The sequence below is a fragment of the Arachis duranensis genome, chromosome 5 (genome assembly GCF_000817695.3).
Source record: "Arachis duranensis cultivar V14167 chromosome 5, aradu.V14167.gnm2.J7QH, whole genome shotgun sequence".
Taxonomy (NCBI): Eukaryota; Viridiplantae; Streptophyta; class Magnoliopsida; order Fabales; family Fabaceae; genus Arachis; species Arachis duranensis.
This window is the reverse complement of record NC_029776.3, coordinates 3,846,237-3,869,949: the sequence shown is the minus strand read 5'-3', so window position 1 is coordinate 3,869,949 and position 23,713 is coordinate 3,846,237. Positions and strand designations below refer to the sequence as shown.

The 23,713-nt window shown below is 34.1% G+C and overlaps 6 protein-coding genes across 9 annotated transcripts; 3 read left to right on the top strand and 3 right to left on the bottom strand.

The window, feature by feature from the left end:
- The first annotated feature begins 7,207 nt into the window (after nucleotides 1–7,207).
- On the top strand, nucleotides 7,208–18,212 carry LOC107487421 (putative pentatricopeptide repeat-containing protein At5g65820). 4 transcript variants are annotated; one of them, XM_052262036.1, is made up of 4 exons: nucleotides 7,208–7,693; nucleotides 8,661–11,092; nucleotides 11,336–11,485; nucleotides 17,754–18,212. In XM_052262036.1, the coding sequence occupies exon 2, from the start codon at nucleotides 8,926–8,928 to the stop codon at nucleotides 10,924–10,926; it is 2,001 nt and encodes a 666-aa protein (XP_052117996.1). In that variant the 5' UTR covers nucleotides 7,208–7,693; nucleotides 8,661–8,925; the 3' UTR covers nucleotides 10,927–11,092; nucleotides 11,336–11,485; nucleotides 17,754–18,212. The 4 variants fall into 4 exon arrangements, with proteins under 4 accessions (XP_052117996.1, XP_052117995.1, XP_020997677.1 ...); XM_052262035.1 differs by lacking the exon at nucleotides 17,754–18,212 and adding an exon at nucleotides 11,831–11,962; XM_021142018.2 differs by lacking the exon at nucleotides 17,754–18,212 and having other exon boundaries at nucleotides 11,336–11,679.
- On the bottom strand, nucleotides 11,609–12,636 carry LOC107487423 (uncharacterized). Its single transcript, XM_016108064.3, has one exon. The coding sequence runs from the start codon at nucleotides 12,573–12,575 to the stop codon at nucleotides 11,730–11,732; it is 846 nt and encodes a 281-aa protein (XP_015963550.1). The 5' UTR covers nucleotides 12,576–12,636; the 3' UTR covers nucleotides 11,609–11,729.
- On the bottom strand, nucleotides 13,575–14,416 carry LOC107487299 (uncharacterized). The gene is made up of 2 exons (XM_016107916.3): nucleotides 14,404–14,416; nucleotides 13,575–14,333 (listed from the first exon to the last, which is right to left on the bottom strand). The coding sequence occupies exons 1-2, from the start codon at nucleotides 14,414–14,416 to the stop codon at nucleotides 13,792–13,794; spliced, it is 555 nt and encodes a 184-aa protein (XP_015963402.1). The 3' UTR covers nucleotides 13,575–13,791.
- LOC107487429 (uncharacterized) lies at nucleotides 15,765–16,882 on the bottom strand. The gene has a single exon (XM_016108068.3). It carries the CDS (start codon nucleotides 16,722–16,724, stop codon nucleotides 15,906–15,908), a length of 819 nt encoding a protein of 272 aa, XP_015963554.1. The 5' UTR covers nucleotides 16,725–16,882; the 3' UTR covers nucleotides 15,765–15,905.
- A 31-nt stretch (nucleotides 18,213–18,243) lies between the features above and the next one.
- On the top strand, nucleotides 18,244–19,083 carry LOC107487425 (uncharacterized). Its single transcript, XM_016108066.2, has one exon. It carries the CDS (start codon nucleotides 18,244–18,246, stop codon nucleotides 19,081–19,083), a length of 840 nt encoding a protein of 279 aa, XP_015963552.1.
- Nucleotides 19,084–20,816: 1,733 nt separating this feature from the next.
- Nucleotides 20,817–21,933, top strand: LOC107487427 (uncharacterized). The gene has a single exon (XM_016108067.3). It carries the CDS (start codon nucleotides 20,849–20,851, stop codon nucleotides 21,671–21,673), a length of 825 nt encoding a protein of 274 aa, XP_015963553.1. The 5' UTR covers nucleotides 20,817–20,848; the 3' UTR covers nucleotides 21,674–21,933.
- Nucleotides 21,934–23,713: the final 1,780 nt, after the last annotated feature.

Here is a 23,713-nt window from a genome sequence, read left to right as displayed (position 1 = left end):
TGACTGAGGGAATTAATTCAAGCGAGTTAATCCCTATGTCCAAATCATTCATGATTCAACTACCCCCATATCTTGGAGCAAGTTAAGTGTCTGTGGACAACTTGTTTAATTGATAAGATAAATATTAATTTAGTATTTTAAAAGATTTTGGCATTGATAAACTAGTATTTGAATAATATTATTGATAAAATAATTTTTGAAAAAATTTAAAATTGATAAGCATGTCTTTGAATTCATTAAATTATTTTTTTCTAAAAAAATATTGAAATGACTACAAAATTTTGATTATATGACATATTTTTTTAGCTAATTACTGAATTGTCTTTTATAATTAATTTAAAATAAAAAATTTCTAATTTTTTTGCCTAGTTTTTTACTAAGCAGGGAAAATGTGCCTTCACCTCTTTTTTTACTATGGTCTGTCAGTTTTCTGTCATATTTTTCTTTCACCTCCAAACTCTTCCCTTCTTATTCTTAAAGTCGTAGTAGAATTGTCGTCGCGCGCTTGAGATCCAATCTAAAGAGAACGTCGTCGTCGCATGCTTGAACCCTCTCGAGGAGAATGTTTGACATTATCTTCTACATCTTTAAATGAGTAATTAATGTTTTTTCAATTATAAGTTGAATTTAGCTAATATGTGCTCTTAAGACACATAACAAGACTACTATTAGTAGAAAATTGTAATTTTTTAATAAATATAAAATAAATACATTAAAAACTTAAGTTTTTTGTATTTCAAATAAAAATTTTCTCAATTTGTATCTTAACATGTGTCTTTAAGATTAAGTTTGAAAGAGAGATTGAGATTGAAAGAAAAAGACAAAAAGACAAAGATAGTATTTGTATTATATTTTGTGTAAAATATATTCGATTGAATTATGTCTTAGTATTATGTTTAGTTTAAGATAAATATGGAGATTGCTGAATAAATTTGAAATTGAAAAAGTTAAATGACGATATTTTTTAGAATAAATATTAAAATTTTACTATTCGTCCTAAAAAATTTTAGTCTCTTGTGTTCTTATTTTTTAAAGGTATTAAAGAGATCGAAATTTTGTAACATGACACTAAAATTTTAGTTCCAATTTCTAATCACCAAGTATAATATTGTATCTCAATTTTCTAATTTCAGTTTTGGTCTCTAAAAAAAATACTAATGCTAATTATTCTTAAAGAAAAAAGTGCAGGGAATCAAGTGTCTAACAAACTAAAAATTGAACAACTCAATTAATTATAATTATTAATAATTAATTTTTAAATTTTTAAATTCAAAATTAAATAATTAAAAACTGATTAAATAAATCTAATTAAAAACTATAAAAACATTCTCCTTCTCTCCCACATTAATCTACACACCCCAACAACAACACACAGATCTCTCTCCCTCACTGTCAGGTCCTCTCCACAAGACCATCAAGTAGGGGTGTTGGTGGTACGGTTTGATTCGGTTTTTGAGAGAAAGGTCATCCGATCCGATCGTCTAATTAAACTGCGGTTTAATTTGGTTCGATTTTTTTAGCGAGACCATTTAAACCAAACCAAACCAATTAAAATCAGTTTGATTTGGTTCGATTTTTTCAATCAATTAAAAAAAATACTACCATACTTGTCGGGTTGTCGGGGTCTGACACAGCTAGCACTGAATGTTTGTTTAAATTGAAGTAATCCCAAATACAGGCCTAACATCATTTTTAACCAGGAAAAGAAAAGAAAGACAAAAGGGGAAAGGATTATTGATTACAGATGAGGGAAAAAGAAAGCAAAACATAACCACATAAGAAAAAATATAAAAATAAATAAATAAGCACCTTTTTTTTGTTCTACTCCTTTGATTTTGCACACCAGTTCATATAGTTCCCTTATGTTCGCCTAAAATATATCAGAGAAACAGAAAAGCAATAATCAGAACTACGTTGGTCTAACATTTCAATTATCACATTATGCCAAGTTAGAACCAAAGTAGATGGCCTTGGAAAATATGCTAATAAGAAAGAATAGAAGAACTTTACATATAAGGTGCAGTCTGGTGGCCATTCTCTTTCCGTGCCTATAATGACTAGAGTCATTCGACTGTCTCAACTTGACACTTAGAATAGTGAAATGCTTTTTTACCAAGCTTTATGACCTATTAACGATGACCCCATGGAAACTAATCCAGCCCCAAGAGGCATTTTAGGTACCAACCCAGAAATGTCACCACCACCACCACCACCACCCCCTTCCCATATTTTGGATGGGGTCAAAGATCCGACCCAACCCGCATAACACCCAGAACCCCAACCTTAGGACATGCATCCCTAACCGCCATGGCGATTAGGTACCCTGCGACGATGCTATCGCTGGAGCTTCATCACTCGCAGCCTTTATTATCTGATTTCTGTTCTTCTAATTTTGCTTTATTCGGTATCACCAAAATTGCACTCTCAAAGTTGCACTCTCTATTGCTTTGGTTTCACATAACTTGCAATATTCATTCTCTTCTCCTTTTGGTTCTCTATTAGTTTCGGCGATTGGCGCAGAATACGATCACATGTCCCAGAGCTGGTTCCCAAGAGAGCGTCCCTTCCTGACCCAATTTACCTTAGGTTCGAGGTCTCCACAATGCTGCTCCATGGCCACTACTCTCAGAAATGCGATCTCCATCATTCCCAGCCTTTGACCACTTCACCTTGTCCATCGCCATGTCCATTTGTCGTTTGTCATTGCCCATCCATGTTCGAGACACTTTTTTTCTCCACCGCATTGGCCAGCTTCTCATTCAATTTGGGCCTAACCCGATTTTCCATGCTAAACTCCTTAGATTACTGATGAAAAATAAAAATACTTACATCCAATGATGCCAGGTGTTGCTCTTTCATTCGCTAGTCAAATTGTGGCCACCTGTAGTCACCCTATGCAAAGCCACCAGAGTCGTGGCCTACATATAATAGCAAATCATGTTCTTTACTTGCAATAGGCTATCAAGTAATGTCAGTGTTCCAATGTCTTCCTCACATAAAAACACTCAACAGTATTTTTTCTTTTTGAATAAAAGATGAATATCATTGACATAGCAATGCCAATGTTTATTACATATGCTTTTAAAATTGAATACGTGTCGTACTTTAACGGATTCGATACTCATCTGTACTTAGTGCAACATAACCGCAAAACCAACAAGACAACCCCATATGAAATCAATTGGTATCTTTTTGCTTAATTTTACAGTTGACACACTCTTATCTGTGGCATCAGTCAACTTCAAAATAAGTGGGTGAACCTCAACACTATATTGCTTCTGTGCAGCACCCTGCGAGATCAACTTCTTCGGTAATGCTGGTCCACCTTTATACCTAGACCATGGTAGACAGAAATCTGTTACATATTGTACAAATTAAACAGTAGTGACCATCAGATGACACAATTGAAATATAACCTTAACCGCCCAAGTTCCAAGACTTCTCCATTTATATGTTACATTCATGATGTCAATACTAAACCTATTAAAAGATAGCAGGTACAATGACGGAGGTAATCTAATACTTCAAATCTGTTTCCATTTTCTCATTATTCAAATTTATCTTACCATACTGATTTCAATCTCTTCCTATCAAGATCCAGAACCTCCAAGACTTGATAAATCATACTAAATCACTTCAAAAGTAATTTTTTATTTTATATTATTTTTCCAGAAAAAACTAATAATAATAAACCAGAAGCAGTTTCAGATAAAGTTTTTAGATATTATCACTTTATCAGATAACAAATATTCAACAATACCAACAATACAAAGTACAAACCAAAGCAGTTTCAGTAATTCAACAGAACAGCAATTGAAAATGAACAACAAACAGAACAGCAATTTCAGTCAAATTACATACCTGACTCGGTGGCTCGGGCTCCATCTCTGACTTGAATCGGTGACTGGGTGGGAGGTGTTGTGTTGTGGGTGGCCAGAAACGCTGCTGGGTGGTGGCGTGGTGCTCTGTCCGCTGGGTGGTCCTGGGTGAGTGGGTGGTGCTGTGCTACTGCTGGCCAGCTGGGTGCGACTGTGCGAGGGTGGTGCTGGGCTGCTGGGCGCTGGCTGTGGCTGGGGCTTCGTGGTGCTCTCTCTGTCCGCGAGGAGGTCCTGGGAGCAGTGGGAGGAAAGATTCGGCGGCGCTGGAAGGAAGGCTTCGCGGCGCTGCGAGGTGGTGGGAGGAACGGTCTCGCCGGCGCTGGGGGTGCAGAGAGCGAGACTGTGAGAACTGAGAAGAGAGGGGCTAGGTTCCGTTTGGGGGTGGGGCGTGGGGGTTACTGGGTTAGAAGTTAGGTCACGTTCATTTTCAAACCAAACTACAATAAAACAGCAAAACATGTTTTTTCGATTTTTTTGGTTTTTGATTTGTTCGATTTTTTATTTTTTTTTGTTCGGTTAGTCAGTTTAGTTCCGAACATTGTATTGGGTCTTAAATATATTTATTATTCGTGTCAAACTTAACTGTAGAACAATATTACACTTATTTGAATTTTTTGGGGCTGAAATATGACTTTTAAAACATTAAGGACTAAATCAAGCTATTTTTCCACGGGACCTCCCCTATAATCGTAGTAGAGTAAGTTTTTTTCTTCTGAATCAGGTAGATTCATATCTGAAAGAAGTTTATAATAAGTCATTAAACTTTCAGTAATACAAACATGGAGTTCCTTTTTTATTTTTATTCAAGAATAAAGAGAGGCTCGGTGAAATAGATATGTTTGTGAAGATGCAGACTACCTCCACCTGGACAGAAAGACTGTCCAACTATAGGGGTCAAAATAATATTTTATCCTTTATTTTGTAAGTCCTATTTTTTAAGTCCGGAGAATATTTTTAATAACTTTTAATTATTATCTTCTACATCTTTAAATGAGTAATTAATGTTTTTTCAATTATAATTTGAATTTAGTTAATATGTGCTTTTAGGACATATAATAAGACTATTATTAGTAGAAAATTATAATATTTTTAATAAATATAAAATAAATGCATTAGGAAATTAAATTTTTTGTATTTCCAATAAAAAAACTTTTTAATTTATAATGTTAACATGGAGAAAATACTCAATTTAATCCCTTAAATTACACTCAAACTTCAATTTAGTCCATCAAGTTTTAATTGTCTCAATTTATTTCTTAAACTTTTCAATTTTTAATCATGTTAGTTTCTGCGGTAGTTTCCGTCACAGAGTCAATTGAAAATTTAAGAACTAAATTAAGACTCAAGTATATTTTTATGAACAAAATTGAGTATTTTCTCATTAGCATGTGTCTTTAAGACTGCATTTGGAAGGAAAACTGAAATTGAAAGACTGAAACTGGAAGACAAAGACAGTATTTATATTATGTTTAGTTTAAGATAAATATAGAGATTGATGAATAAATTTAAAATTTAAAAAATTAAATAAAGATATTTTTGAGAATAAATGTTATTGAAATTTTAGTCTTTTGTGTTCTTATTTTCTAAAGGTATTAAAGAAATTGAAATTTTGTATCCTAACACTAAAATTTTAATTATAGTTTCTAATCATCTGTATCTTAATTTTCTAATTTCAATTCTAATCTCTAAAAAGAAATGCTAATACTAATACCATCATCATTTAAAAGAAAAAAAATTGATAAACTAAAAGAGTATTAAAAAGAAATCACGATAAAAAAAACATTTAAATTATGAATAGATAATTTGTTAACAAATTTAGCACAATATTTTGTTCAAAAAGAAACATTACTATATTTTAAAAGAGGATAAAATATACTTTTTGTCCTTAAAATTTGGCAAAAGTTTCAAAAAGTACCTTTACATTTAATTTTGTTTCAATTTTGTCTCAAAAAATTTCGATTTGTATCAAATATATTCTCGACGATTAAATTTTAAAAAAATTTAAGATCAGTCTAACAATAATGCATAAAAATTATGCTTGATTTGCTTGTATTGAGGGTTGTTCTTATAAAATTGTTGTTGAATTGGTCTTAATTTTTTTAAAAAATTAGCCTTCAAAAATATATTTGATATAAATCGAAGATTTTTGGAATAAAATTGAAACAAAATAAAATTTAAAAATATTTTTAAAATTTTTGTCAAATTTAAAAAATAAAAAATATATTTTATTCTTAAAAAAATAGCCATACTTAGCACAATACTTGATTAACTTTATTTAATTGATATTAAAAAAAAATTATAGAATGCACCTACATAGTTAGATGAATCGGGTGGTCTATTTTGTATAAATTTATAGAAGAAAAAAAATAATATTCAAATAGAATGATATATCTCCTATTATCAGAGTAAATATTTTTTTTATCCTCTAACTATTTATTTAAAAAATAATATTTTTTCATAATTCAAAAAACTCTAACCTACTCTTAATTATTTGATAAATTAGTTTAAACAATTATTGTAATCAATTGTTAAAACTGATAATATACTGACGTGTCAGGTATAAAAAATCACATGAATGTCATACAGAAGCGATTTTAAAAAGGGTTTTGTTAAGTAAATAATGACTTTTGTAGATAATATTGAACATCTAATTATTGTTAACTGTGCATGAGTAAATCAAATCAAAAGAAATAACTATCTAATTAAAAATAATCAATATAATTATCTGTACACCTATTAATTCAACATTCAATATATCTATTATTCACATTATTTAATATTATCATTGTCTATCTATATATTTTCTTTTAAAAAATATGGACTAATAAATCCTTAAAAAGGTCTCTCTCTTCTCCAACTTCATGCCTATCTGTCCTTAGGATTTGAGGAAGACAAAAGCTCGTACTCACAGCCTCATGCAATTGAGACAATGGAGATGGACATGACGACGTGGCGCTGATAATTAACACATTACATTACACATAATCTGACACATCATTATGTAATCGTTTTTGAGCAAATGGTTGTAGGAGTTTATTAATCTAATTATTTAAACGGATGAGGACCATCGTGATATTTCAGGATGATTAGGGGAATAGTTGAAAAAAATGGACTAACCCGAGTGAGCGGACTAGAAAATTGGCGATCTGCCTTCTAGGCCGGTCCGGGTGAACATTGGATTGGATAAGGAACAAATCCGGTGAGAACCAGTTTGAATCGGTCAGATTTTGTGAAAACCGATGAACCGGAAGGTGTGAGAAACCGGACCGGTTCAGAAAACTTTTTAAAACCACAAAAGTCCAAAACCACGTCGTTTGTAAATTGTAACAGACCTAGGCTAGTTCTCTGCCCACGCCATCCCCAAACTCTCCTCTCCCTCTCACTTTCGGAAACGGCACACTACACACACAGGCACAGCACTGGCAGCTCACCTCGGTTCACCGCCACCGCACGCTCGCCGCCATCGCCGCGCCTCTCGCCGGATTCTCCGAATGTTGTGCTCGCGATTCGCGTCTTGCCCCTCTCCTCCGTCTGTGCTGTGTGCTCGGCCTCTCGCGTCTCGCCGTGCTTCCGCCGGTGAGTGCTCGAGCTGCGGTTCCTGAAGCTGTGCAGCGTGTCGTCGTCGTCCGCCATCACAGCACCGAACGCCTGGTGTGCTCCACTGCTCGCGTCTTGCCTCTCTTCCTGCAGCTGTGCTTCCTGGTGAGTGCTCGCGTCTCGCCGCGCTGCGCCTCCGTCCCTCCCTCTCCTCTCTTCCGTGGTTGTTGCTGCCTGAACTGCTTCTCATCGTCCACCTTCTGCCTCTGCAACAACAGGTGAGCATTTAATTTTTTCCAGGTTGATTCATTGATGTTATTGCTGTGAATTTTATTGTTGATTGGTTTATGAGTTGATTAGAAATAAACATGGCAGTGGTTGAATTGAAATGTTGAATTGATTTCTGAATTGGTTTATGAATATGAATATGCAGGGGTTTTGCTGATTATGAATATGGTTTAATTGTTGAATATGTAGTCGTTTTGTTAATTGTTGAATTAGTTTATGAATTGGTTTCGCTGATTATGAATTTTGTTGATTGTTAATTGTCGTTGCTGTAATGATGCTGGTTTCTTTTGCTATTTGTTACTTAGTTGATTGATTTTTTTTCTTTTATGGGATTTTAAGATGGCTTCATCAGAAACACCATCATCCCAAGAACATCAGATGAAGATATACCTAGACTTTCAAATTACTCCTTGGACATAGTTTATGGATTGTTATTTTTAGTGTGTCAAATTAAGATACTATTATAGTAGTACTGACTAATTTTATGTCTATTTTCGTATTAGTTATTTTTATAATTTGAGATTTGATTGTTGTTGTTAGTGAAGACATGCATTTCAATTTTTGACTATTTTATATTATATTATTTAAATAAGACCGGGTCAATCAGTTGAACTAGTGACCCAATAGTCTGACCGTTTTGATCACCAAGTCAGTTATGACAACTATATTTTGGGGACGCCACTGCAAATGGCCAGGGGTGGAATATTACTCATATTGTTTGTATTTTTAGATATTGGTAAAAACTTTGGTGTAACATTCGGTTATTGGATTTTATGGTGTTTTTCAAAATTTTGAGGGCGGGACAATATGCCATAAAATCCAATAACTGAGTGTTACACCAAAGTTTCTTCCATATCCAAAAAAATTAGCCAATAAATCTATCCAAAATTTTTCTCATGTCCTTTTCTTATACGGTAGTAACCCAAGAGGCACCCGTTAACAGATTAGTATTTGCAGCGGTGGGACATGGGATGCTGAGAACCTCGCGGATGAGCTCTTCATTCACTCCTTTCTTGGCAACTCCATTGCCTTATGCTTCAATTTCAGATTCCAATTTGTGATTAACAAGAGTTGGGTGCTTTGCTTTATTCCACTGCGAAATTCTTGACGCCCCTCTCCAATGCTATTTTGTCATTGTTCCTAATCTCACCCTCGTTCCTCTCAAATTGAATCATCTGGCGGCGGTGGAGTACCAAACCAGGGTTGAGTGAGCCTCAAGAAAATGCAGAGATTTTCGAGAAAAACATTGCCTTTCTTCAAAAAAGTTAATTTTTTCCAACTTCCCTTGACAAATTCATTAACAGTTATTGGACAGAAAAATACACTATCCCAGCTGTTTTCTACTAGTTTTGAGGTGTGTTCACCACATTCACCACCACTCAATCATAAGTCCTCAGAATTTGATAATAGTAGCAGCTGCATCAGCAGTGCCTCATCAAAAAACCATTTTGGCCTTATTCACCTTCAATGTAGTCCAGAAAAGGATGTAAATGACCAAAGCTACGATGAGTTTGCTTCTGATGTGGAAAAAGTTTATAGAATATTGAGAAAATATCATTCTAGGGTTCCCAAATTGGAGCTTGCTTTGAAAGAATCTGGAATTGTTGTGAGGCCTGGATTAACTGAGCGCATCTTGAATCGATGTGGCGATGCCGGGAATTTGGCATATAGATTCTATGCATGGGCTTCTAAGCAGTCCGATTATCAACATAGTCAAGAAGTTTACAAAGCTATGATTAAGGTTTTGGGCAAAATGCGGCAATTTGGAGCTGTTTGGGCACTAATTGATGAAATGAGGCAAGAGAATCCTATGTTAATTTCTCCACAGATGTTTGTTATTCTAATGAGGAAGTTTGCTTCTGCAAGGATGGTTCAGAAGGCTATTGAAGTATTAGATGAAATGCCCAATTACGGATGTGAGCCTGATGAATATGTTTTCGGGTGTTTGTTGGATGCATTGTGCAAGAATGGTAGCATTAAGGAAGCCGCTTCGCTTTTTGAGGACATGAGATATCGATTTCCTCCAACCATCAAACATTTCACTTCCTTGTTGTATGGTTGGTGTAGAGAAGGGAAACTTATGGAAGCAAAACATGTGTTGGTGCAAATGAAGGATGCAGGCATTGAACCGGATATCGTTGTTTATAACAATTTGCTTAGTGGTTATGCTCTAGCTGCGAAAATGGGGGATGCTTATGATCTTTTGAAGGAGATGAGAAGGATAGGTTGTGGACCGAATGCAACCTCGTACACAATTTTGATCCAATCACTATGCAAACATGAAAGATTGGAGGAGGGAATGCGGTTATTTGTTGAGATGCAGAGAAATGGCTGTGATGTGGATGCCATAACCTATACAACATTGATTAGTGGGTTTTGCAAGTGGGGAAAAGTTGAAAGAGGTTATGAGCTTTTGGATCGGATGATACAACAAGGCCATGTGCCAAATCAGCTGACTTATCATCATCTCATGTTTGCCCATGAAAAGAAGGAAGAACTGGAGGAGTGTATGGAACTGGTGAATGAGATGCACAAGATTGGTTGCACTCCTGACCTTAACATCTACAATACGGTTATTAGGTTGGCTTGCAAGTTGGGAGAGATCAAGGAAGGTGTTTGGATTTGGAATGAAATGGAAGCAAGTGGGCTTAGTCCAGGCATTGACACCTTTGTCATAATGATTAATGGCTTTCTTGAGCAAGGTTGTCAGATTGAAGCTTGTGAACATTTCAAGGAGATGGTTGGCAGAGGGCTTTTTACCACCCCTCAGTACGGTACATTGAAGGAGTTGATGAATTTCCTTTTAAGAGCTCAAAAGCTTGAACTGGCTAAAGATACTTGGAATTGTATCACATCTACCAAAGGGTGTGAATTGAATGTGGGTGCATGGACAATATGGATTCATGCACTCTTTTCAAAGGGACATGTAAAGGAAGCTTGTTCATTCTGCATAGACATGTTGGATCAGGGGTTAATGCCACAGCCGGATACTTTTGCCAAGCTAATGCGCGGTCTGCGGAAACTATATAACAGACAATTTGCGGTAGAGATCACTGAAAAGGTGAGGAAAATGGCTGCTGATCAGAAGATCAGTTTCAAGATGTACAAGCGGAGAGGAGAGAGGGACTTGAAAGAAAAAGCGAAGGAGAAAAAGGATGGGAGGAAGAGGAGGGCTAGGCAACGCCATTGGGGTGGAAGCCGGCAGAAATCTAGCACATTATAAATTTCACTAGTGAAGCTTGACATACATTCTAGAGGTTCCCCAAACGAGACTCTCATTTTGGACCAGAATTTGGTGAAGCAATTTAATTGGATGAAAATTAATGATGTTATTTGGTTTGATTCAAGGCATGATTGAAGACATAGGAGAAGTTGCTTTGTTCTTTGAGGTATCAATTTCTATGTTTTACTTAATGCCTTAATGGATAGATGTTGAGGCAAGGAGTGGTTTGCATTTTAAATTGGACAAGGGTTTATGAATGCAATTGAATGCTTTATATTAAGCTTATTATTACTTTTTTTTTTTTATGTGAAAAAGGGCTTGTATCGTAGCATCGGTAGTATATTGTATTACAGATTATTTGTCGAAAATTTTTAATATATGCTGCTCTTTTTTATTACTTCTCTAACAGAGGATAAGACACTCTACTTCACCATATCAGTACTATTAAGCACATTGCTCATGGGCAATTTGAAGAGGAACTTCTGAGATTCCTGCAGCATTGTGCAATATTGATTCAAGGGGCTCTGGATTGCAAAAACGCATTGCTACCTCTTAAAAGGTGAAATTAAATGCTTCACTTGCTTCTTGTACATTATGCTCCGATTGTACTTTAGTGTTTTTGGCAGCAACAAATTTAAAATATTCTCTATTTAGGCAAATAAAACCATGAATAACAACAAACGCACCAAAAAATATAGTATAAACCTTTCTCTATATTTGATTTGATTGTATAACTATTGCATTGTGTCATTACATATATACAAATTTAGTGGGATCAAAATTGCTTTATGTTGAAATAGTCTCTATTGGGATAATATGTTCAAAAGGGATGTCTTAGTCTTAATCATGCTCCTAAATAAGCTTTCTAATCTAATCTCAATGCTTTCAATTGCAATCTCCAAAGCCTCCAATTGCTCATGTGCTACTTTCATGTTGGAACCATTAGCACCTTCTTTTAAAAGGATGTTCAAAGTTGCATCCACCAGTTGTAATTCATTGCAATTCTCTGAGTTATCTTCAGATGCAACCACTCCTTTATGCATCAACTTGTTCATCCATTTGGCTGCCTTTGACTTCGATGCTGGACGAGCGAAAAAAGTCAAAAGGGATTGGAAGATAGACACGTTCATTGCAATCACTTCTCTTAAAACTCTCATCATTTCTTCATTCAACAGTTGAGATGCTCCGAATTTGCTTTGTAGCTGCTTCAAGGTTGTGATCACCTTGTTGACATTTTTCTTCGTCTTCTTTGAGAAGGAATTGTATTCAGCTATGCTTGTTTCGATGGTTGAATCACCCTTTCTCCTTCTAAGAGCTGAATGAAGGAATTGCACATTCTCCTTGATCTGCATAACTGTGTCCCTTGTGATGCCACATATATCCAAGACCTTCATGGATCCATCCAAGATTTCTTCAATGCATTTGTCACCTTGTTGTTGAGAGATGACCTTTTGGGTTGATGCAACATTGAGAAGATCATCCAAAGAAGAGTGTAAATCTTCCAAAAAGGACAAGCTAGTGACAATTGACTCAGACGTCGAAGTTGCTTCGAAAGCCTTGAGATTATTCAATTCATCTCTTACCCTGGAGAAGCATGGATGAGATCCATTTGGCAAACTGTTTGACCGAACATGCAACTTGCTTGCCATTTTTACTACTCTTTTCTTGTTTGTTCTTTTTTTTTTTCCCTCTTCCTTTTTTTGGAGTAAGCTCAATGCTTGTATTCTGCAGTCTAATTCCTTTGAAACTCTTTATATAGGGGCAATTCCATAGACCAAAAGCCAACACAAGAGACATTACAACTCACCTATCTTATAATCAAAGTGTATAAACCAGAAAGCATGTGGATCATGCATATACTTTATTGGAATATGTTAAGCTTGTCACATCTCTGCCTAACAATAACAATAACATTATTGAAAGTTACATGGTTTCAAAGTTTATTAAATGACACCACCTAATGTGCCTCAACTTGCTCCCCATTAATACATTACCCTCTTTGATTCCAAATAATATATAGTTGATGCTGCTTCAGAGATTGTCTCAATATGAGGGGGTTGGAGCTATGCAAAATTAGATTAAATTACAAATTTTTGAGATGCTGGGATCTGGATTGTGATATGGAGAATGGTAATAATATATATGACAGATAAGTTTGTTAGATTAAGAGAACATAATGATGGGCAGATTAGCAGCATTGGAGTAGTTCGTAAGTCATGTATCCCTTTCTTATTATCATAATTTCTTTCTAATAATTTATTATTATAGAATTAAAGTATTTAACTCAATTATCTTCTACCTTAAGGATTTTAAAGTTTTAAATATGTGATTAAATAAAAGCGTTAACATTTTTCACAAAATAATATCTTGATGTTGATTCAAGAGTGCATGCTCTTAGTTTGTTTCAATATTTTCAAATTCAATCAAGTTTTTTCTGTTTATTAGCAAATAAAAGAAAGAAAGACCCAAAAAAAAAAAAAAACAAATGTAACAAAATACCAAAGGAAAAGAAAGAAAAGAGTTTTGTGACTAATCTTGATAAAAATATAAACAGTAAAAGCTGCTATAGATTTAGTTTGTATTTCAAGTAAGCAGGTTAATAAATTTGGGAACTTTGAATTTTTTTTTTTTTTACTTGAAGCCTAAAAGTCAAATCTAATTACTGGATATTAATTGTTTTGTTCATTAAGCAGGAGCATATTCATATAGTATCTGCTATTAGATAAATAAAACAATGATTAAACAAGAAAGACACCAAAATTTAGAGTATAAACTTTTGTATGTATTTGATTTGATTGCATTTGTACACATATATATATACACATATGGTAGATCAAAATTGGTATTCTGAAGATAGTGTGTATTCTATTGGGATAATATGTTCAAAAGGGATGTTCTAGTCTTAATCATGCGCCTAAATAAGTTCTCCAAACCACTCTCAATGCTTTCAATAGCAATCTCCAAAGCCTCTAATTGTTCATTGGAAGCATGAATCTGGGAGCCTTTTGCACCTTCATTTAAGAGGGTGTTCAAAGCTGCATCCGCCAATTGCAATTCATTGCCACTCTCTGAGTTCACTTCTCCCTTTTGCATCAACTTGTTCATCCATTTGATTGCCTTTGACTTTGAAGGACCACCCAAGAATGATAGCAGACATTGGAAGACACACATGCTTATTGCTATCACTTTGCTTAGAATGCTAAGATCTTGATGCTGATTTAAGATTCCATATTTGCTTTGTAGGTGCTTCAAAGATGTGATCAACTTGTTGACATTCTTCCTCATCTTCTTTGAGGAGGAATTGTATTCGGCTATGCTCTTTTCAATGCATGAGTCTCCCTTTCTTCTTCTAAGAGATGAATGAAGGGATTGTACATTCTCCTTGATCTTGCCCTTTGGCACCTCTCCTTATATAGGGTCTATTCAATTATTCACAATTTGTTTCCATAGACCAACTTAAGAGATAATACAGTTCACCAATCTTAATCATGTGTAGAAAGCATGTGAAGCATGCATTATTCTCTTGGAATATGGTAAGCTTGTCCCATCTCTGCCTAACATGTGATACTTTTGCATCAAATTATTCAAAGTGAAATGGTTTTGGAAACTATGAAGTGTATTATCTGGCATGTCCCCGTTACTCATCACCTAATGTGGCTCCTATGCTGCCACACTAACCCCTTTGATTCCAAATATATAATATAATTCATGCTGCTTCAGTGATTGTCTCAAATCATGAGGTTGGAACTATGCAACATGGATTAAATTACACTTTTCTGATAAGGTTGAGATCCTCATTTTGTGATATGGAGAATGCTAACTAATATATTTATAAATATATATATGACAGATAAGTTTGTTGAGATTAAGAGAACATAATGATGGACCAATTATGAGCATTAGAGTAATTTTTAAATGTGTGCACGAATAACATGTAGTCTTCATGTCTCCCCTTCTTATTATCAAAATCTCCTTCATCATGTAGTATTAATCTGGTTTTAACTTTTAGCATATCATAAAGAATGTTGATCCCAATATTTAGCTCAATATTCTTGTGAAATTTCAAAGTACATAAAGGACATTCAGTACTGTTCTTGCTGTTTGTTATATAGGATCATAGATATTTGTCAAGATTTCCTGTGGAAAATATCAACAAAGTAGAGGATGAGCAAAGATTAAGTAAAGAAAAAGAGAAAGTTAAAGAGAGAAAAATGTTGGCCGAATAAAATTAGTTTCCAATGTTTATAAATCTTACACCATAGCAGAAAAGAAAAGGAAGAATATCTCAATACAAATTTATAGAGACTAAAAATTTAATAAATCAAGGATTAGTTATTCATCAAATATCAACAATGGTACTGACTTATTTATCCCTAAACATAATTTTGTCATAATAATTGCCTCAATGGTTTTTATTGTCAAAATAGAACAATATGGTGGATTCTCTAGTGGAAGAAAATTGTTATGATAACTCTAACTGATGTTGATCAAGTGTCTTTCATTTTTCTAGTTCCATAATGTATAATGCTTTTGTTTCATTTTGGACTATGTCTAATGATTTATAATAATTGAGGTACTTTCTCTAACAGATTGTTATTCAATGAATTTGATTTAACTTCCTCTTAAAGAGAATTGTTCAGTGCACGAGTGGCATGTCATTAGTAGATATCATTAAAGTTTAATTAATTATTCTACTTGCTTAGTAGATATCATACTCCACCCAAGTTTTAAGATAAGTGATGGAGAGAGACTAAATTAAATGTTAATGTATGTGCAGAGAAACTTAAAAAGATGACCCATACAAAAGAAAAGAGAGCAAAATATATGAAATGTGAATTTTCTTTTGTATTTGATTATGTAACCATAGAATTTTATACATGTACAAATCAAAGAGATCAAAATTTTCAACCTTCCAGAGATCCTTAAAATTGGGATTCTTTTGTAGGATTTAGAGAGAGATAAGAATAAGTGAGTAGACTCTACTGAGTCATAATGTTTAAAAGAGAGGCTCTGGTTTTTACCAAGCGCCTAAATAAGTTCTCCAAAGCAATTTCAATGCTTTCAATGGCATCTTCCAGAGCATCCAATCTTCCATGTGCTACTTGCATGTTGGAACCATTAGCACCTTCATTTAAAACGGTGTTCAATGCTTCATCAACACACTGCAGCTCATTGGAATTCTTTGAGCTCACTTCTCCCTTATGCATCAACTTGTTCATCCATTTAGTTGCCTTTAATTTTGAAGGAGGACCAGCCAAGAATGAGAGAAGGGATTGAAAGACAGACATGTTCATCACCATCACTTCCCTTACAACACTAATCACTTCTTCATTCAGGAGTGAGGAAGCACCAAACTTGCTTTCTGATTGCTTCAAAGATGTGATCAACTTCTTGATATTTTTCTTCATCTTCTTTGAGAATGAATTATATTCTGCTACAATCTTTTCAATATTTGAATCTGCCTTTCTCCTTCTGAGAGCAGAGTGAAGTGATTGTACATTTTCCTTGATCTGCATCACTGTGTCCCTTGTGATTCCACATATATCCAAAAGTCTCAAAGAGCCATCCAATATCTCTTCACCTTGATGATGAAATATGGCCTTTTGGGTGGAAGAAACACTGAGAAGATCGTCCAAGGAAATGTATAGATTTTCTAACAAGGACAATCCAAATGCAGATGCAGATGTGGATGTTGCTTCAAAAGTCTTGACCTTGTTGAGCTCCTCTTGAACCCTTGTGGAGGATGGATGAGATGCAGATGGCAAACTGTTTGAACGAACATGAAGATTGCTTGCCATTGTTTTCTGTTTTTTTTTTCTCTCTCTTTTTTGGTGATTATTGTTTCTGAAAGAGAGCTGTGAATGCTGATGTGTTGGTACCAAGTCCTTGACTCTCTCTCTATATAAGAGAAGCTATTGATGATTGGTTTCTAGAGGCATCACACACAGCTCATCAATGATCTCCCAATCAGAGAGTGAGAATCATTCATGTGGTCCATACATGAATTCCCTTGGAATATGTGAAGCTTGTCACATCTCTGACATACCCTCTTGTTATTATATTATAATGTGATGTTATGCAATTGTGCTACCTGTCTTGTTTTGCTTGTGTTGGCTCATTAGTCATCACCAACATTGCCTCCTCTTGCTGCCACATTGCCCTCTTTCATTGCAAATATTATAATGATTGCTGTTTCTGCCATATTTGCAAAATCCATTAAACAAATGGTTTTAGTTTTATGAGAGGGTTGGGATCCAAATGCATTGAATATGAAACATGTAGAGAATAATTTACATACCTACCTATAAAACTCAATATAACTTTGTTTTATGACTAAGGTAAATAGGCTGATCTATTAAACCTTGTTCCTTAGGGATACAGAGGGAACAAAGAGAAAATGAGCAGAGTTATTTTGCATGTTGCTTAATATATATATCTAATTAAATTCCAGAAGTTAAATAGCATATGACAATTACTAGGATTAAAATATTATTACTTAAAAAAATTAAACAAGAGATCTTTGACAATTAGTAGCAAATGCACCCCTTAATCCTAGAACAGCAAGAATAGTACATGTCCTTTCTGTACTTTGATATTTCACAATATTGAGGTAAAGATTAGTGTCAACAGAAACAATGTACATGAAAAATCTTAGCAGAAAATGATGAAATCCTAGCAAGGAGGAGATTACCATTAAAAAAGGTGAGACATGAATACTACATGCTACCCGTACACACACTTATGACTTAACTAGTCTAAATGCTACTAATTGAACCATCATTTTATATGTGACACCATTAATGATTGACCATATTTTATATTCACAGGATCAGAATCTCAACCTTGCAGGAGCCATTTTTTAATCCATGCTGCAGCTCCATAGCTCTATCATATTGGGACAAACCAATGGACATTATTGAAGTGAATCATATAATATTTGCAATCAAAGAGGATAATGTGGCAGCAGAGGAGGCAATGTTGGTGATGACTAATGAGGTTCTGTGAATGCAAACACAAGGAGAACATGACAGGTAGCACTTCTAATGCATTTATAACAACACAATAATGTTGGTTAGAGATGTGGCAACCTTAACAAATTCCAAGAAAATCCATGCATGTAACCCATGCTTTCATTGGTTGAGATATGTGAGCTGTGATGCTTTATTATGTTGGCCAATAGGAATCAATCATGAAAAAGTAGCTACCTTCTATATATAAAGACAATGAGCCAATGGATTTGATAAGAGAACACACACAAACTAACATTAGAGCTTTCTTCAATCCCTTAGAAAGAAGAACACACAAATATATACAACAATGGAAACCAAATTTCACATTCGGTCAAACAGTTTGCCAAATGGATCTCATCCAAGCTACACAAAGGTTCAAGAGGAGCTCAACAAGCTCAGGACTTATGAAGCAACATCTGCTTCAACATCTGAGTCAATTAGCACTGGATTGTCCTTGCTTCAAGACTTATATGTTTCCTTGGATGATCTTCTCAATGCTGCTTCAACTCAAAAGGTTATCTCCCATCATCAAGGTGACAAATGCTTTGAAGAGATCTTGGATGGCTCAATCAAAGTCTTGGATATATGTGGAATCACAAGGGACACAGTTATGCAGATCAAGGAAAATGTACAATCCCTTCATTCTGCTCTCAGAAGGAGAAAGGCAGATTCAACTATTGGATCAAGCATAGCCGAATACAATTTGTTGACAAAGGAGATTAAGAAGAATGTCAAGAAGTTGAACACATCTTTGAAGCAGAGCCAATTTGGAGCATCCCCATTGTTGAATGAAGGTCAAGATGCTGCTAATGTGATTAGTGTTTTAAGAGAAGTCATTGAAATGAACATGTCTGTCTTCCAATCCCTACTTTCATTCTTGGCTGGTCCTCTTTCAAAGTCAAAGGCAGCTAAATGGATGAACAAATTGATGCATAAGGAAGAAGTGAACTCACAAAATTCCAATGAGTTGCAGTGTGTTGATGCTGCTTTAAGAACCATGCTAAATGAAGGTTCCAACATGAAGATAGCACATGAAAGATTGGAGGCTTTGGAGAATGTCATCACAAGCCTTGAGAATGATTTGGAGAACCTATTTAGGCATTTGATCAAAACAAGAGTCTCTCTTTTGAACATCATGGCTCAATAGAGTCTGTTGTTATTCTTTATAAATCCTGAGATAGGTTCCAAATTTTGTAGACCTTAGAGGATTAAAATTTTTGACCTACTTAGTTTGTATATGTATATGATTCAATTCAATATATAACACAATCAAATACAAAGAAATGTTTATACTCTATCTATATTTTGCCATCTTCTCTGCTGTTTAGCCCATGCTCTAAAACTTAATATAAAGTTGGTTGAAGCATAATGTCTAATAAGCACAGTAGAGTAGTTACTTTCTCTGATCTTTTAGGATTTTAAATATAAAGCTTCTCACTACTAAGGATTACATAAAGCAATAGGTTGGACTTTGGATTCAACCTCTCTCACAAACAATGCAATATCCATTGACCAGTCTCCATGCCCCAAGCAACCTCATCAAACTCAGCAACAATTTTTAGTCATTGTAATTTCTTATATATTGCAATTTTAAGACTTCTTTTTGGTATAAAGTGCTATAAAACAATTTCATTTATTCAACAGTGACAACATTCATGGGTTGGTACTTGGTAGTAAGTTGCACAATCTTCTGCAATTTCAGGTCAAATCGACTATTATTTGGAAACAGAGATTAACAAAAACTATGGGGAAAAACAAGAAAAAATATATAAGTAACATTATTAGATTCATATGAATTTATTTTCATCAGAACTAGTCTCAAATCCTTTTATAACAACTATAATGTAATACTAGTTCTAACAAAAAGAGAGAGAGATCAAACATAAATTTGTATTAAAAAATACTATTATTGAACACCATATTATAGTTCATAAATATCGTTATTGATAATCCAGAATTAATCTTTTGTGTAAGTTTTCAATACAAATATATATATCAAAATTAATTTAACAGAAAAGTTCATGGATTAGCTGAGGCTGATTTTTCACAAAGAAATCTTGCCAATTATCTTTGATCCCATAACAACAAAAATCCAACATGTCCTTTAACTTGAACATTTAACAAGAATATCAGGTTAAAGATTAGTGTCAATATTCCTCGTTCTATATATAACAAACAGCAAGAACAGTACTGAATGTCCTTTATGTACTTGGAAATTTTACAAGAATATTGAGCTAAATATTAGCATCAACATTCTTTATGATATGAAAGTTGAAACAAGATTAATACTACATGATGAAGGAGATTCTGATAATAGCAAGGGGAGACATGAACACTACATGTTATTCGTGCACACACTTAAAAATTACTCTAATGCTACTAATTGCTCCATCATTATGTTCTCTTAATCTCAACAAACTTATCTGTCAGAGCATTCTCCATATCACAAAATGTGGATCTCAGCCTTGTCAAAATGTATAATTTAATCCATGTTGCATAGCTCCATCTCATGATTTGAGACAATATCTGAAGCAGCATGAATTATATTATATATTTGAAATCAAAGGGGTTAGTGTGGCAGCATATGAGGCACATTAGGTGATGAGTAATGGGGACATGCCAGATAATAAACTTCAGAGTTTCAAAAACCATTTCACTTTGAATAATTTGATGCAAAAGTATCACATGTTAGGCAGAGATGGGACAAGCTTACCATATTCCAAGAAATTAATGCATGCTTCACATGCTTTCTACACATGATTAAGATTGGTGAACTGTATTATCTCTTAAGTTGGTCTATGGAAACAAATTATGAATAATTGAATAGACCCTATATAAGGAGAGGTGCCAAAGGTCTTAGACTACAAAAAACAAACAGCATTGAGCTTCCTCCAAAAGAAAGAAAAAGAACAATGGCAAGCAAATTGCATGTTCGATCAAACAGTTTGCCAAATGGATCTCATCCATGCTCCTCAAGAGTGCAAGAGCAGTTGAACAACCTCAGGAACTTTGATGTAACCTGCACATCTGAGTCGGTTGCCAAAGGCTTGTCCATGTTGGAAGACGTATACTTCTCCTTGGAGAGTCTTCTCAATGTTGGTTCAACCCAGAAGGCCATTTCTGATCATCAAAGTGAGAAATGCTTCCAAGAGATCTTGGATGGCTCAATCAAAGTCTTGGATGTATGTGGCATCACAAGGGATACTGTCATGCAGATCAAGGAGAATGTACGATCACTTCATTCATCTCTTAGAAGAAGAAAGGGAGACTCATGCATTGAAAAGAGCATAGCCAAATACAATTCCTCCTCAAAGAAGATGAGGAAGAATGTCAACAAGTTGATCACATCTTTGAAGCACCTACAAAGCAAATATGGAATCTTAAATCAGCATCAAGATCTTAGCATTCTAAGCAAAGTGATAGCAATAAGCATGTGTGTCTTCCAATGTCTGCTATCATTCTTGGGTGGTCCTTCAAAGTCAAAGGCAATCAAATGGATGAACAAGTTGATGCAAAAGGGAGAAGTGAACTCAGAGAGTGGCAATGAATTGCAATTGGCGGATGCAGCTTTGAACACCCTCTTAAATGAAGGTGCAAAAGGCTCCCAGATTCATGCTTCCAATGAACAATTAGAGGCTTTGGAGATTTCTATTGAAAGCATTGAGAGTGGTTTGGAGAACTTATTTAGGCGCATGATTAAGACTAGAACATCCCTTTTGAACATATTATCCCAATAGAATACACACTATCTTCAGAATACCAATTTTGATCTACCATATGTGTATATATATATGTGTGTACAAATGCAATCAAATCAAATACATACAAAAGTTTATACTCTAAATTTTGGTGTCTTTCTTGTTTAATCATTGTTTTATTTATCTAAATAGCAGATACTATATGAATATGCTCCTGCTTAATGAACAAAACAATTAATATCCAGTTATCAGATTTTAGTTTTAGGCTTGAAGAAAAAACCATTCAAGTTTCCCATAGTAATTAACCTGCTAATTTGAAATCAAAATTTTCTAGTCCAATTATGCAGCAGCAACGAACCGTCGGATCTACCTCCGATCACTGACAGAAGGGAGTCGGCGGAGAGCAGCACAGCCATCCACTGCGGTGGAGAAAGGAGTGCCCCGAACCAAGATGTGTCAGGCGACGGCAGAAAGCAGCCACGAAGAAGACCGGCCTGGCGGAGCACATCGATCGTGAAAATGCCGGAGGTTGAGCGCTGTCGTCAGTCATCGCAATTCGCAGCAGCGGCCAGGAAGAAGAACAGAGTGAGTAGGAACCGGGTCGGGCAGGTGTAGAAGTGGTTCGAGTGGCGCTTGTCGGGTCGGGTTGGGTCTTGCGTGAGTCTAGACACTGTCCAAAAAAAAAAGAAGCCCAATTGTATGATTTTGTATAGTCCTATTCTGAAAAAATGTTAATTTGCATAATCCTAATGTTTTGAGACGTTTTAGAAAGCATGGTGCGTTATGGCCCATTATTATTGACCTTATGTTGGTGGATTTATTATTCCTGACATCAATTTCAAATCATTGATGCATTTACCAGAATTGGCTATAATGAAGATTCTCTTAACAATGATCAAAGAAATAATAATTATAATTCAATATAATAAGATCTTTAAAAGATGTCAAATGCCTTAGGAATAAAATGTTAATAAGAAAATGACAATTCCTGCATAGATATCTATGGAAACGGTGATGCTACATGCTAAAAGCGTTTTTGTAATTAAGTATAAATAGATTGGTATAAGTCTAGTGTAAAAAAAAATATAAGCACTCAAATTAGTTCTTAAAAATTTTTAAAATTGATATTTTAGTCTAAAGAAAAAATTAATACATAGATTAATTTTAAGATTTTATTTCGACAGACAAATTAATCTTCAATTTATTTTTTGGCAAAATAATTATCTAAATTAGTCCCAAAAGATTTTAAAAATAGACATTTTAATTCTAAAAAAAAATTAATATACGAATCAATTCCCAATATTTTTTTCATCAGAAATAACAGTTCGTTGTCCAAAAAATAAAATTATTATTATTAATTGCACAATAATACTGTACTATAATTTTTTATATTTTTTAGACAAAAATAATAATAAATTTATTTATTAGATTCTTATGTATGTATTTATAATATAAAAAGTATATATATAAAATCTTGTGCTACTGCCGCCCTTGCTAGTATTTTTAAATTATATTTGTATTAAAAGAAAATGTTTTAATTTGAATTTCAAAACATCATTATTCACTTTAGTTGTTTCTAACAAAAAGAGTGTATTAATATAGTAGCGTCGTCCATATACATTCACAAAGCTAAGTTAATAATAATAAGATCGACATATAATGATTGATTTGTGTATTAATTTTTCTTGAGAACTAAAATATCTATTTTTAAAATTTTTGAAGACTAATTTAGGTAATTACTCAAAATATATATGTATGTATATCTCATTGTCCTTTTTAATATAGCATAAATATTTATATATTTGACAACTTTATTAATATAATATAAAAGATTTTATACATAACACATAAATATTTGCACAAAGTATATAAATATTTGTACATAATACAAGTTATACATGTGATTTAGGATAATTTATATAGATAAATTAAATAAGAAAAAAATTATACAGATATCCTAAATTAAATTTGGTTACATGCATATTTTGTTTTATTCTCTATATAAATCGAATTAAATAAATTCGATTTACACTTTTTAATATAAATCAAATTACCTTATTCGATTTACTACTAATATAA

Bases quoted from the DNA above. Each gene is read 5' to 3' on its own strand.
- LOC107487427 (XM_016108067.3), top strand. From the start codon at position 20,849: ATGGCAAGCAAATTGCATGTTCGATCAAACAGTTTGCCAAATGGATCT.
- LOC107487423 (XM_016108064.3), bottom strand. From the start codon at position 12,575: ATGGCAAGCAAGTTGCATGTTCGGTCAAACAGTTTGCCAAATGGATCT.
- LOC107487429 (XM_016108068.3), bottom strand. From the start codon at position 16,724: ATGGCAAGCAATCTTCATGTTCGTTCAAACAGTTTGCCATCTGCATCT.
- LOC107487421 (XM_052262036.1), top strand. From the start codon at position 8,926: ATGCAGAGATTTTCGAGAAAAACATTGCCTTTCTTCAAAAAAGTTAAT.
- LOC107487425 (XM_016108066.2), top strand. From the start codon at position 18,244: ATGGAAACCAAATTTCACATTCGGTCAAACAGTTTGCCAAATGGATCT.